Source organism: Pholcus phalangioides, unplaced genomic scaffold (assembly GCF_987345545.1).
Source record: "Pholcus phalangioides strain wild (caught in Gottingen) unplaced genomic scaffold, Ppha-v1.0 ptg000009l_1, whole genome shotgun sequence".
NCBI classification, from domain to species: Eukaryota; Metazoa; Arthropoda; class Arachnida; order Araneae; family Pholcidae; genus Pholcus; species Pholcus phalangioides.
The window spans coordinates 44439309-44455519 of record NW_028301602.1 but is presented as its reverse complement, the minus strand read 5'-3'; the positions used below and the strand labels follow the sequence as shown (position 1 = coordinate 44455519).

Genomic DNA, 16211 nt, shown 5'->3' with positions numbered 1-16211 from the left:
TATATCACACCTTTTTCTCGATTGTATTATACAACGAAATCTGTACGAAACGGAACTTCGAGAGACTCAAATAATATTCCATTTTAGACAGGTTTCCATTATATAAAGGTGCACGCACACAAAATCATTAATGGATGAAGGGACTAGAGGGGACTGTTTTTTGATTCCGCCGAAGGTAGGTTTCCGTCTCATAAAGTGTCTTATATAACAGTGATATCTCGGCGTACGAAGTTTTCGACTAACGAACGTGATTCCGGAACGAATTATCTTCGTTAGCCGAGGTATCACTGAATTTGCAACGTATGACTTTGAGTGCCATCTATCTTTTACAAAAGACGAATGGAAAAAAAGGAATTTTTTTTTACTCGGCCGTTTTGAGAGCAGCTTTTATCCGACTATACCGGTAGCATAGGTTGAGGGAATTGTGATTTTGAATCACGAAGAAAATAGTTTGTTCGTTCGTTCAATTAGAACATAGGGGAAGACGTTTTGCGGCCCTTCACAATACCTGTATCAAGGTCCCCCACAAGGGAGAGAGGTTGGCGAGATTTTGCTAACCTAGGGGAATGGATCATCATTTTAATTGTATATGTATTTTTCTTTTGTTGTAAGTACTAGAACCATCAATGCGGGGGGGGGGGGGGTCTGCTCCAAGTCGTCAAAAACCATGGTCTTGTCTGTATAAGTTTTTTGGATCACTTTTGTGCCTTTGGACAGTCCACAACGATTCCCAAAATAGTTTTAATGCTCATAAATAAAAATATTTGATGCAGAACGGTGTATGTGCTCCATGCAAACTAAAAGTAGTTTTTGTTACGAGACAAATGCAGGACACCGTAGGCTACAATCCACCAGTCGCTGTCGGTTTCGACTTGTTTAACCCCTTCGTGTACAGACATTTGGCAACAAATTTGGATTATCTGTATTTTAAGTATCGGCGATAAAACTGGTTTCCTTGTTCGCATGTTACAAATAGAAAGATGAAAGAAGATTCATGGCAGAAGACTTTCACTTTCTCCCTCACCTTCTTTTCTCACCCAGAGGAGCCGACATGAAGAAAGTATTAGGGAGGCTGAAAGTTGATGATCGTCCCGTATATACAGGACTCAAGCGCATACGCAGGAGAGGGAGGGGGCATCGCACTGCTTTTTCAGAAATTATTTGGGTGGGGGGGGGGTGTGTAATGGCTTCAGCCTCTAGGTTCTAGCACCCATGTGCTCACCCTCCTCTATTTGTTCTATTTCTCTCTCTTATATACAGGGTGTCCCTAAATTGATAGTCAACAACTAACTGTAAGGAGTGATATAACTCGCCAAAACAAACAACTTTCACCATTACAATGTGGGGTCATAAAGCAAGCGGTGAGCCGCGAGAGCGCACTTTTTCTGGAGTGGATGAAACGTCGCCTTTCGTTGAACTTTCGTGGAACCTTTCGTTCGTTTACCGGCTGGTGGTCACTTATTTGAGTATTTGTTGTAAAGTTTTCGATAATAAAGATTCTTTGTCTTTTATTATTCGTCTTTGCTATATAAAAGTGTAGTGTGTGTGTGTGTAGAGGTAAAAAAAACAGGGAGAACTGGAATAAATTTGCGTTTGGACGAGATATCTCGTCCTTGGTCTTCAAGGGGGTTAAAGCATCCGAGTTTCCGTGTATCGAATAAGCTTCTTCTCGCACGTTTCAAGTACGTCCGTCGAACATTTGCCTGCAAGTTGCAGCATTTTCAGTGGATAGTTTCTGCTCGTGACTTGATTTTAAAATCAAGAACTAAGATTATTTTCATGACTCATAAGTTATGTTATGATAATTAGGACTATGATAATTTATTATTGCCATATATATGTATTATATATCACACATTTGTCACATATACGTGAATTGCATTTTTACCCATGCAGTAGCCTTCTATTTCTTGCCGTTGGAAATTGTTCAGTAATTTTCGCGATAGATGGCAACTATACTTTTCTTTGACGATAGTGTTGGCTGTAAGTGACAACTTTATTTACCTTTGACAATTTTTTTTTTGGCTGTAATTGGTGACATTACTTGATTTTTAAAATTTTTTGGCTGTAAATGACAACTTTACTTGGCTTTGACAATTTTTTAGCGATAATTGGTGATACCCCGTTGGAACCCAATTTCCCTTTTTTTATGAAGGAAATATGGTCAACTTAAGCATTTATTATGTTCGTGTGCATTGACACTTTTCTACCGGAACACCTTTTGCGGGCCAGATGGAACCCCTTGACGGACGGACCGCATTCGGTCCGCGGGCCGGAGGTTGTGCATACCTGGACTTCACCAACGTTAGTCCAATTCGAATTTTAATAAAATGTTATTTGCAAGTTTTCCGAACGAGCCCCTATGCAAGAAGCAAATAGTGACGATTCATCCAAGCATGCGTTTAGAAAATGAACGAAAACCACACGCCTTTTTGTATTACAAACAGTTTCGGTAAAAAAAAAAAAAATAAGGGTTGGACGACTTTTCTCGAAACCATACGACATCCGAAGGAGCAAAGACCTCTTTAAGGATCAATAGAAATCTTGAGAAAAGAAATTGAAGGAAAGAAACAAAAAAATAAATAAATAAAAATTTCCCGCTATAAGTAGCGGCAGTTTATTCAACTATGAAGGGATTTGTGTGGCGAAAAATAAGAGTGCGAGGCATTCGGAAAAGATGGGTTGTGGGCGTTGCTGAAGGGAAGTAGATACATAGTACAGTTGCGCATCAGCTGGTGACACGCGCGTGTCCTACGCACAGGAACTGCACGAGGAATCGACCACAATAATATTGGAGATGAGCCACGAGAGATTTTTGTCGACATCCGAAAAGGTCACCTCCGTTCGTGGAATGTCTCTCGCTTCAATGAGCATCCGATATCGCACGGAATAAAAGATGCCAACGTTCATTGGCCGCAAGGTGGTGGCAGCGACCAATAATGATTTCTCTCGTGACCGATCTTCTTCTTTTTTTTTTTTCCTCTGACTGGCTTTTCTGAAACAGTCAGGTGAACGATTTTCCAAGAGAGTTGCATAAAACAACTTCCACTAAAAAAGAGATGAGCCAGCGCGTAATTAGGAACTGCATTACATTAATGTGCCGCCTAAAATGGATCCAAAATAGATCGCTCTTTGTGATGCTTGGATTGAGTGAAATTAGCGAGATAATGATAAGCTAGATCCCCCACTCCTAAATGAGGCATGCAATATTAACGATCAGTTATGAGATTGCGAAGCTGGGCGATGATTTTTTTTTTTACCGAGTTCAAGCTGTTAGACTCGTTAAAAGCACGGGCTTGAAACTTGGAGGGTTGGGGGGGGGGGGACCAGGTCTTTTCATACATCAAAATCAGTCTATCCGAAATTTATTGGTTTTTCGTACCGAAGACAAAATTCTTTTATAACATCTTTACCAGCTGTTTTCAAGAGTGTACAGGGATTGTACACAGGGTGGGGTTACGTTTTTTCCTGCAAAATAACACAATAATCTCGACTCGAGTGGTGGGGGGGGGGGGGTTATCACCCTCTTGCGTACGCCAATGGTTAAGAGTAAAAATCTATAGTGTCAAAAGTCGTACACCATACAATTGACTTGATCTCTTTTCAAAGAATCATTCATGGTGTTACCGTACGAATTTGATAATGGTTAAAATCGTAAAGGCCTGTCTACATAAGAGCACTCAGGTAAGTCGTGAGGTAATAAATGAACACGCGAATTGCATACGGAACCGCAAAGTTGAAATTTTTTCAATGGCAAAATTACTGTTTTCAGTGGTCGAATTCTTCCATTGTGATCTGGCTCATCGCATTATCTGCTTTCAAATCCTTCGTAAAACCACATTTGATTCAGTCCAATATGCATATTTTCGGGCCAGCCACATCTCATCATAATTTGCATGCAGTCTTTAGTGGTAAGAGGTGAGCTGTATATGCGTCTGTCAAGACAAGAATTCCCAGAAATATCTGCTTGATCATTTCCTTGCTTTTCCCTCTTGAAGAAAAAAATATAATTCAAAATCTTAAGTTTCCAAATGTTTTCGAGCTTCAGTTTTTTCCTTCAAAGAATTTTTTCCCTACTTTTACCAAATATTTTACTTTTTCCCCTGACTTTCTAGGTCACTAGGAACCCTATAAGAAAGACAATTTTTGGACTGGCCTCCTTCTGGATCCAGAAGAGGACAAAGCTTTCAGCTCAATTGCTGTGGGATTTGATAACTAAACTGAATCTACGAAACGAATTCAGAATCTACATGATACAAAATTAGAATGAAAGATTTACGCCGGAACCCAGCCTAACTTAGGACTTTTGCGCCCAAGTGGCGTGATGGTAAGATGCTCGTCTACCACCGTGAAGGTTGCTGGCAAGATCCCGGTTTCAAACTCGAGGGAGGATATAAATAAGATATTTTCCCTAACGAGCTTGAGGCGACCACCGACAGGCAACGCCTTCATTTCCAACCCATCTCATTAATGGCAGTAAATTGCAATATAGCGATGACCAGAACTGGTGTTTGGTGAAGTAGCCCAACTCTTAGGACATCAACCGGCTTGTCCGTCGTTGAGAGACGAGATTGTAGTTGTATGATTATGCCACTGCGCGAGCATGAGGGAGTCGTACTGGACTCTCATCGCGAGGATCCAGGTTCGAACCTCGTTGGTGGCAGTGGTCAGCTGAAATTGGATTGGTTTTCTAATTTTAAGGCTCTGACAGCCGGTGCTCCATTTCACAAAATCTGTCCGCATTGAACAAGCAGACCTTCAGCACGATACGTACATAACATGAAAATTCGGAGACGTGGCCATTTACACTTCGATATACAGAAGACAGGTGGTAGCACCAGTATTAAAGGAAACAAACCCAACTCTGACAACATAAATATGTTAGAGACACGTATATATATATTTACGATATGTATGCACGGTTACGTAATTGTATGAGTTTAGGAGTAATTGTGTAAAAGAAAATTTTGACTAAATCGGTTTCGTACGGTCATGGAATATTTTCAGGAATAAATGCCACATCAATGGTTTTTAGTCGAAAGAACTTTGCCCCTTTTTTGTGCATGACAGGATCTTTAACTCGAGGCGCCTATGAAGAGTATTTCAAGGAGCTTTTATATAACTCACACAAATCCCCCCAAAAATAGTACCTCTTTTCTGGGGCAAACTCTTCAATTAAAGCTAACCGCACGGCTAGTATTTCACCATTAAATCGACGAATTACATGTGTATGCATTTATACCATGCTCCATCTCTCACCCGGCTGCAAAAAAACATTTTCTGGGAAGATCACTACAACTTAAACTCTTATCTTTTATGGCAGTTCAACAGTTTGACCGTGCACTTAAGTGCTCTCTTGCGATGGTATGTACTGTATGTACTAGTAATTATTTCAAACGACAGTGCTGCAGTCGGACGAATAAGACCTCAACCCGTACAATGAGGCTTTCATCCTAGTAGCTCGATGATTTTTTTTTTTTTTACAATACCAAAAGTTTATTAGTAGTCCGTGAGAAGAAGAAACAAATCGAGCCTTCAATGGAACAGAATATATTCTACGAGTGATTCTGCACATTACTTTCTTCTAAATTGCTGGAGCCAGGGGCGTCGGAAGTGTTTCTAAACTGTGGGTGCTCGTCTTTAGTTTTATATCGGAAATTTTAATTTCTGAATCAATTCTGTGGGTGCTGGGATCCATGCCACAAATTACTATGGGTGCTTGAGCACCCACAGCACCCCCGGCTCCAACGCCACTGGCTGGAGCAGAAGATAATTCATTTCCGAAATGTAGAATTCAATAGGTATATATATGTACAGTAACCATTTTTACTTCCATTCAATATCGATGGCAGACTGGCTGGTTGCCAGTTATCCATCTCGCTTGACCCCGCTGTCGCACAGAGATGCAGCAGCAGCAATAATCATACGGGAATGGAAACAAATAAGCTGTCAACCATAAGCCACTGTCTATTCAAACTACAATCGAACTCATTGCAATATTTTCTGAAAATAAGATTATCCTGGAAAAGAAAAAAAAGGGGTGGCTGCTAAAATTCTATAAGCATTTCCCCATGAGTACTTATTATGAGAATTCACGTGAAACGATGCACCGCGTTTGTAGATAGGCTCGCTCATCATGGGTTGCGCAGGATCTTTCACGATTCTAGTAATTTTTGTTGTTTCAACTAGCTGACCGATAAGCATCAAAGAGCAAGCACCATGAATTGTTTTTACTGTGGGCATAGTTCTTCCCCCCACCTCCATTGTTTCCTTCTTTTTACTTGTATACTTCGAAAATCGAACGACAATTCCGGAGAAAATTATCATGAGAATCAGAGTGTGTTGTGGGAACTCCATCCCAATTTCAACAATTTTTCGACCGTAACAGAACTGCTAACCACCGGTGAAAAGTTGGAGAGTAAAATGGCGGAAGCGGGCTAACAACCAGCAGTATCTTCAACGAGGCGTATAGGAAAGAAAATTGCTTTTCTGCAATCGATTCAAATCATTTCGGTGTAACTTGAAAACTGCCATTTACATTTTCTTGCTCAATATTTACCCTGAAATGTATGGTTGCAAAACGTGCTTTCGACGCTCAACATGAGTAGTGGAGGATGGGGTGGGGGGGAAAGGGGGCCTACTAACAGGTTACACCATAAACTATGATATTCATTAAAAAAAATGAGCCACAGCAGATGTCTTCTCAATTTGGTTGAAAATTGAATTTTACATAAAGGTTCGTTATAAGACCACACCGACTCTACGTTCCAGAATTTATCGAAATTTGTTATTGCCAAATTTATAAAAATTTGCCATTTAAGAATTATACGTAACTCGTAATTTTTAACGTAATTTCGACACACAATGGGAGTCGTTAAAATGTCAATTCCACTCAAATTATTAGTGGGTTTTTTTGTTTGTTTTTTGATAATTTAATGCCCATTTGAGCCGGAGTGCATCGATATTGTGTACTACCTGACATAATTTATGCTTTTCAATCTACGAATCAATGTGTAGGCTAGCCTGCCATTCAAAATCTCTCTAAAATACTTTTATTGTCATTAAGAGTAGAGATGGGACGAATATTCAATTACTATTCTGTATTCGGCCCTTTTACCGAATATTCGGATCGGCCAAATGTTGCTTAGGTAGGCCTATTCGGGCGAATATCTGTGTAAATCTAAGTACATTAAACTAATTTTCAAAAATTATATTAATTGGAATTTTTTGCATACATTTAAAATTTACCGATTATATTGCACTGTGTGGTGTATATCTATCTCCTTTGTGAGGTTACGTCAGAATGAATTTCTGGGATAAGGAAAATATGAACTGTGAGCATGAATTCTGCAAGTCAAGTTGACTACTGAAGGATGTATCTAGACAAGATATTCTAATGCCTCAGCAAATCAACGCCTCAACTTACGAAGTTTTTGGGTAACAAAAATTTTCTTCAACGTTTCTCTGCCTCGGCTAACGAATGCAGATTCAGCAAACGAACATTTTAGTTGATATGGATGCATCAGCTGTATCAAAAACAGCTGCGTCGTGAGCTACATTTTTGTGCCAATCAAAATGAATCCAATGAGTAACTGTTACTTGAGCAAGATAAATATTTTTTCACCTCAGAATCACTTCCTAGATCCCTTTCAGAGATATTTTGAGCCATTTGATGTATAATGAAGGGTTATGGTAAGAGAAAATGCATTTTAAAAAAGCCTTAGACCTGAATGGTTTCAGTGCATACGGCAATTTTTAATACCAACCTGAACGATCTGGACATTCTAGGAACTTATTTTTTCCATCAGCATGCGTATGAGAGAGAAATGAATTGTGCATTCCATAGCACACCGCCTCACACATTTTTTTTCTTTTCACTATGTCTCACGAGCCTGACTGCATAGAGTAAAATACAAAAAAAATGTTCAGTTTTCATCTTCCTTTAAATTTTCGTTCATTCAATTGCGAAGTTGTTTATCTTAGCTTTCGTTCAGTATTCGTCTTTTTCACAGTGTTTTACGAAAGTTGCTTTAAAATTTTTGGCAGCTCCTAGAACGAGTTAAACTATTTTCCATAGAAACCTATGGAAAATCCGGTTTTGATTAATGAATGTGATTCTGGAACGAATAATCGTATTATACATAATTATATATACGAAGAAACTATAATAGCCGAAGTATCACTGTATTAAGTAACTGAAAAAGGCAAAAGGAAAAAAAAAAAACATCAAAAGAGGAAAAACAAGAAAATGAGTCGTAAATTTTACGACGCATTACTACTTGAGAGTGAAAATAATAGTTGAAATTTTCTTAATTAGATGTGAAATTGTAAGAAGTGTTTAAAGAAAATTGATTCTTTAAAATATAATATTAAAAGTATATTATCGTTAAATTTGATTGCCAGAGTATCATGGCAATAAAAAGTTTTCAATTGCATAATTATAATTCACAATATATTTCAGTCATTTAAAAATTTCAATAATTTTATTTTCAAATAAAAACACAAATTTTATTTATAATTGTAATGAATTTTAAGAAAATTGATATTCGGTAATTTGCCAAAACATTAACCGAATATTCAGTATTCGGCCAAATCACTATTCATCCCATCCCTAATTAAGGGGTGTAGGAAAATACCGGATATTATAAATTCTGTAATATAATCATGGAAGTGGATTTCCTTGATACCATAAGAATGATAACCAAAATTTGCGAAACAGTTTCGTTACCGATGATCACGAACTATTCCCGTAAACCAGACTTTAAGGATGGTCATGAAATTTTACAGTGATGCCGATTCCAGAACAGTAGAATAATGTAACAGCTAAGATCAATCATTAATCCTGTGTGAATATTGATGATAAAGTTGCAATTCGAAATAATTTTTACGGATCTGGTATAGATAAGTTTGATAATTCGAACTTTTTTTTGCATTGACTTCGGACATACAAGTAACCAAGTTCGACTGCATTCGTGACAATAAAAGAGAATCAAACTTCATCTTCACAGCATTTAATACAGCGGATCTCCCTTTTAAGACGAATCGGAATAATAATAATAATAATTTATTATAAGGTTCTGTCGTCATCGGAACCTTATAATAAAGACGTCTCAAACGGATATGGGATAAGGGGTTCGGTAGGGATACTCCTTAATTTCATGACTAGAGATGTAAAATTCGTGGTTATAACATAACGTTTAGCAGAATGTTCTCATCAAGTAGAGTATTTGCAAATATTCTGGAAGCTGCAGTAATAAATAGCTTCAACGTAAAAACATTTCCCTTGTAGATAAGTATCTCCCAAATTTAAGATATATTATAAAATATACACGTTTCGGAATAAGTTTAACAATATAATTATGTTAATTTCTCCTATAACAATTATGTTAATTTTTTTAATTCAAAATAAACTAAAACGAAAAATAAAAGACTATTTAGCAAAGGAAGCTGATTCCATTTAACTTCGTGTATTGAACTTTGCAGATATTTCTAAAAATGTAGAAAGAAAGAAATCTTTACCCCCAAAACCTAGAATCTCAATCATAAACAAAATCTCTTGGAGCCACAGTACAAAAAATATTATCTAATCAAAAGTCATCATCATAGGGTGAATATGGTTGAAATATTTTTGCTTTAATATTTCTGACAATGACGAAATGAGATTCATTTCAAAATATAAGCAAAATTTTTAATTTTCTTTTATTGAAATTTTAAAGGGAAAAAAATATTCCGATTAATTTTCCCAAATTTCACATTCAGGTGAACGTTCTCATTTTCCGGGAATATCTATGAAACCGTAGTTACGCGGGATCCCTTGCTCTTTATTAAGCTCTAATTAGGGCTGGTCCGATTAATCGATCAATTGTTAATCGCAATTAAAAATTTTAGTTGAGTTAATCGAGTCCACCAATTCGATTAAAATTTGATTAAAATTGTTATTAAAAGTTTGTGAATTGATTTGATTTTTTGAAAAAACCGATTAGATGTCTTTTAAATCATGTTTTAAGCAGAAAATTTTTAATCAATATTTTTTAATGAAATTACGTTCAACGAAAACTGATGGTTTCAGTTTCAAATTGAGTTTAATGGAAGTTTTAGAAGACGATCAAAATTCATTATCTCCATTGTGAAAGTTTAGTTTTTTTTTTGTATTCTTGTGGAAGCATTTAGTTTATCTCCTCGCAAGTACCATTTGGAAGAACTTTCTAAAAAAACAAGCAACAGTTTAATCGAAAGTAGTTTCGAAATCAGTGAATAATAACTAAAAATAACCGTTTTTTTAAAAACGACAAGATCCAAATTAAGAAATTACAGGTTATGTGGCAATTATGTTCAGCATATTAAATTGCTTGAAGCGGGCAGCGTCAATTTCTTAACCTATTCCTATATTTGTTTACATTTGCCGAATATGGCAACAGCTAGGCGAGTGGGTGTGTACGGTTGAGGCTCTCTCTGAAAATTATTGTTTGCTTGCTAATTTTTTTTTTCTCATCGTAACTCATTTCAAATTTAATATAACATATACAATTTTTCGTAATCACATAATTTTACGGATGTGTACTATATGTTAAATATTTTTTTATTCATATAATACAAATAATAAGAGCTCTGATCTTATTCGGTATGGCAGAGAAAGTGTGTTCCAGGTGTGTGGAGACAATCATAACTCCAGACGATTCAATTAGTTGCACTAAATGCAAAGACATCTTCCATTATGGTTGTGGAGGTTTCAGCGAACTGGTATTCCGCAGGCTGAGGCGTGATCGGGTTCTGAGTTGGATATGCTTTAAATGTAAAGAAACAACAAGCAAGTCATCGAAGAAAGATCCACGTAGACAAGATGATCCAGGGGATACTTCTACGAGGGATCCGGATCCCGAACCATTAATGGATATGCAGTTACTCTCTCTTGATACTGAAAAAATGCCGAGTGATATAAGAGAGATCGTGAACGGAATAAGTGAAGCATTCTATGCTAACATACAATCACTGAAATCATACATGTGCTGCCAATTCAAAGAACTGAGTGACCAAAACAAGCACTATCAATCCCAATTACTTGAGCTACAAACAAAGCAACAAGAACTGTCATCGGAAAATTCTGAGCTAAAAACTGAAGTCAAGAAACTTCAGATTGAAATTGGTGAACTACAACAATATTCCCGTCGCTGTAACATTGAGATCCAAGGCCTTCCAGAGACTGAAAATGAGGATGTGATTGAATTGAAGGCAAGAATAGCTGATCAGGTGCAAAGTGATCTGGTGGGCAATATTACAGTTATACATCGAGTGCCTACGAAGATGAAAGATAAAATAAAGCCGATCATAATTCAGTTCGATAAAAAATCTAATCGTGACAATTTTCTCAAGTTGGCAAAATCTAAGAAACTGAAAGCGTCTTCGATCGACAGCAGACTACGACCCACACCAGTTTATTTTAATGAACATTTGAGCCCATACATGAAAAATGTGTTTTATCATTCTAAACAACATAAGCAACAACACAACTTCGCGTATTGTTGGATTCGTGACGGTAAAGTTTTTATGCGTAAAACAGATGACTCCGGGGTGTTCAAAATCAGTCATGTAGATGACTTATCTCATGTCAATTAATAGTAACGAAAATTTAAATCTCAAAATGAGCACCTTGGAGGATCTAGAAAGGTTTCTTTCCGTTATTCACGATATTCAACGTAACAATATTAGTAATAAAGCAAATTTTAAGGTTTTTCACTTGAATATAAGAAGCGTTAGGGCCAATTTTGACCATTTTATGTCATTTATAAGTAGTTGTGTTGATCATATAGATATTATAATTCTCTCGGAGGTGTGGATTTTTGATGTAGAGTCTGACCTTTATAAAATATCAGGTTTTGATTTATTCCCATGCTGTAGAAATTACAATAATTCAGGAGGCATATTGGTGTACACAAATAAATCTTTAAATTATAATAACATTACGTCAATCGCAATGGAAACAGCTGAGGTGATTGGCATTAACCAGCCATCACTCAAATTAACTATTCTTTGTTTATATCGATCACACTCATTTTCAAAATCAGAATTTGTTGAAGAACTTGACTCTATATTAATGAATACAAAATCCAAAAATGTCCTATTGGTAGGTGACATCAATATAAACATATTAAAACCCAATAATGACGATCTAGATTACATGAATATGTTGTCAGGACATGGTTTCCTCCCCTTAATTACTGATCAAACTAGGCCTCTTTCTGATAGTTGTATTGATCATATTTATCTACGTCACTCAACTAATATTACCAAATACTATTCATTAATAGTTGACACAGACATAACTGACCATTTTCCGATCGTTTGTAAACTTCACTTTGCCACCCCAATATTAGATAAAATAAGTCAAACTATACATAGGAAAATGAAAATTATTCGGTATGCTGATATGTCAAATTTTCTCCAAAATTATGAATTTCGATTCGATCACACTCATCCCGAAAAAGATTTTGATAATTTTTTATCCACCATGAATGTCATTGTCCAAAATCATTCCAGTGACCGAATAATTGTTTCAAGGAAGAAGATCGGTAAACCATGGGTTACAGGCGAAATTTGCAATTTGATTAAGACAAAACAACAACTTTACATAAAAACAAGAAAATATCCGTATGACCTCTCTATGGAAACTGCATATAGAAATATAAAATCAAGAATCAAATCTAAAATAAAGCAATCTAAAAAACAGTACTACTCTTTCAAGTTCTCGGAATGTCGTAACAATACTGAGCGTTGGAAGTTTGTTAACAGAATATTAGGCACTGAGAATAAAGAGAATGTACTTCCAGAAAATGTTGAACCTCTGATTCTTGCCAATCAATTTAACTTGTATTTCAATAGTATTGGAAGAAATACTGTAGTTTCCATGGATGACTATAAAAACTACGTACGTGGTTTTCAAAATTCAATTTTTCTTTCTTCAACTAATATTTTTGAAATAAAGAAAATTATTAACAAACTAAAAAACTCTGTATCTTCCATCGATGCAATGAACTCAAAAGTTTGGAAGCGATTTCCTGACAGCGTCATTCAGGTATTCTCTGATCTAGTTAATAATTGTTTTCAAAGTGGTGTTTTCCCAGAATCACTCAAAAAAGCAATCATTACCCCTATCTATAAAACCGGTGACAAGAATGACCTCAGCAATTATAGACCAGTCTCAGTTCTCAGTACGACAACCAAAATATTGGAATCTATCTTAAAATGTAGATTATACTCGTTTTTAAATGCTAATAATTTTTTCTCAGAAAATCAACATGGTTTCCTGCCAAACAAAAGCACTGAAACTGCACTAATTGAATTTAGCAAATTTGTGGTTGATAGCTTAGATAACTCAAAACAAACAATAGCAATTTTTCTTGATATACGAAAATGTTTTGACAGCATCAATCACAATATATTGCTTGCTAAATTGTACACATATGGTATTAGAGGTACTGCTTATAAATTATTTGAATCCTATCTTAATAATAGATCTCAATCTGTTAAGTGTGGTAAGCATATTAGTAGTCCAGTAAACATGCACAGAGGAATTCCACAAGGAACTACTTTGGGACCGTTGCTTTTTACTATCTATATTAATGATTTCTGTAACCTTGAACTAAATGCCAAAATAATCACATTTGCGGATGACACTGTACTTCTTTATTCTGAGAATGATCATCAATCATTGGATCATATTATTAACAACGATTTAATCAAAGTCCGAAATTGGTTTCGATCAAATGATCTCGAAATAAACATTCTAAAAACAAAATACATTAGTTTCTCAAACCTCACTAATTTCGATAACTGTAACCTCATTTTTCATAATAAAAACTGCCCTACTGATCTTTTATGTACCTGTACTCCATTAGAACAAGTAAGCTCCATTAAATACCTAGGTATTGTTATAGATCGAAATTTTAAATGGAAGTCCCATGTAAAACATATCCAATCAAAACTTTGTTTTATAGTTTATAAATTTTATTATCTAAAACATTATCTAAATACTCATTTTTTGCTGTCATATTATTATTCCCTTTTTCATTCTCATCTATTATATGGACTATCTGTTTGGGGCAGTGACTACATCAATACGTTGCGACCCATCATCCAGACCCAAAAGAAAATAATCCGATCACTAACTGGCAATTACTCAACTCCGTCATTTGATCTCTACCGGCAACTTAACATACTCCCTTTGCGGTATTTATATTTTTATAAATCGATTCTCCTACTTAATAAAAAACAACTTTGTCTCCCTCTTAATTTATCAAGGACATCAAATAGATACAATAACATTCTTAATATTCCCTTGATACATAAAACAGTGAAGAAAAACCATTTTACATATCTTATTCCGAAATTTTATAACAAACTGCCGCATGATATTCTTTTTCCCCCTTCAATACCGTTACTGAAAAAACGTTTAAAAAATTACCTTTTTTCAATAGCTAACATCAACGATCATTTTTAAAAAACAAAAACAGAGCTCTATCGATCAGTGCTAAATCGAATTTTCTAAATGTCTAAGTACACTTCCTGCTGTTTGCCTCCACATGTCGAAGTCGCAAAACAATTCTCGCATCAATCTAGCATTCCATAATCTTCATTTATAATGTATATGAAAACATACTGTATATCTGAAATGTTGTATTGTATTCTAATTGTACTATCTAATTGTATTCTATTGTATCTATAATTGCTCACAGATGCAGAATTACTTCGATATAATTATCAACATTTTTCCCTCCCCCTCTTTTTTTTTTTTGTGTTCGTTCTGTCCTTGAAATTGTATTGTAATTACTCATCGATACTTCGTGTTCATCAGTACAGATCCACGGGATCTCTTGGTGAATTTGTTTTATTATTTTGTGCTATTTCATCGTGTTAAATAAAGTTAAAAAAAAAAAAAAAAAAAAAAAAAAAAAAAAAAAAATAGGTGAGTGAAATGAATGAAATACATATTATTTATAGCATCTATTAACATTATATGGACACAAAAAATATTCGATTAAAATTTGATTAATCGATTAAAACATTTTATTAACCAGTTAAAAATTTTAATCGATTCCCAGCCCTAGTTCTAATACATCAATAATATAAGAAAATATCGATCAAATCAATGATTTCTGGTAACGAAAACACAAAAATAAAAAGTTGGGGGGATGGACTTACTTTGGAGAACACAGATTCCCTAGAACTGTCCCTGGCTTCCTCCATAATACCGATCACCTCGTTTGGTCCAACTGTCATCTTCTCAGACCTCGCGCTCGATCTCTTTCCTCACTCGAGGGACCACATACGGGACCCTCCAGAGGCTTCTTTTAACAGACAGTCAGACAGACCAGAGACAAATAACTGCTTCTGACGGAGATATTATCTTCTATACTGAAATCCTTCCTCACCAATTATGTCGCTGGATATTCTCTCAGACACTAGATAGAGAAAAAAAAACAAGAGACACATTTTAGTATGTATATATATATATATATATATTTTATATAAAACAAAATTATATATAGGCCTATATAGTTGAAAAGCAACAAGTCAATGCTTTGCGGTCGCTCTTCTGAGGTTCAATTACTGGATTATTTGCTAGATTTTTCTAAATTTCGTCATCACGTGGGACTAAATGTCTCAACGTTTGTTACCGTACTCTTTTTTTTTTTTTGAAAATTAAACTAAGCTGCAATTGTTGGAATTCGCTGCAAGGAAACACATCTATACGAGATCCGGTTAAAACTTCCGATAAGAGGATACCACTGTCATTGCGGCTTAACTAGAGCCCGGAAGTTTAGGCACTAAAAAAAGATCAAAATAGGCAGGCGCTGAAAATGCTCAATATAGGCACTAAAATAAGGCATTTATAATTAATGGAGAAAAGGAAAAGTAACTAAAAGCCCGATATTATATGGTTTCGAAAACTGAATAAAAGAATTGGCTGCACTCACTCAATCCATTGTTTCAGTAATCTATATATATAAAATTGATTGTCTGTCTGTCTGTGTGTGTGTGTGTGTGTGTGTGTGTGTGCGTGCGCGCGCGCGTGTATATGTTCTCTATATAAATCTACAATTTTAGATCGATCGTCGCCAAATTTTGCATATATATACCAAATGGAACCCGACTTGAACGATAGGCTACTTTAAAATTTCGTCAGACCAGGGCAAATGCCCCAAATGGGCAAAAAA

General features: G+C 35.7%; 1 protein-coding gene across 2 annotated transcripts in view; it reads right to left on the bottom strand.

Moving 5' to 3' along the window:
* LOC149083150 (regulator of G protein signaling 11-like) overlaps positions 1–16211 on the bottom strand; it is a 58786-nt gene that overhangs the window by 30034 nt on the left and 12541 nt on the right. For both annotated transcript variants that reach the window (XR_016193219.1, XM_089236300.1), the window contains exon 2: positions 15196–15455. Coding sequence is in view for 1 of the 2 variants with exons in the window: in XM_089236300.1 (XP_089092426.1) it covers positions 15196–15273 (78 nt within the window). In the remaining variant the exon portion in view is untranslated. The remainder of the gene's footprint in view (positions 1–15195; positions 15456–16211) is intronic.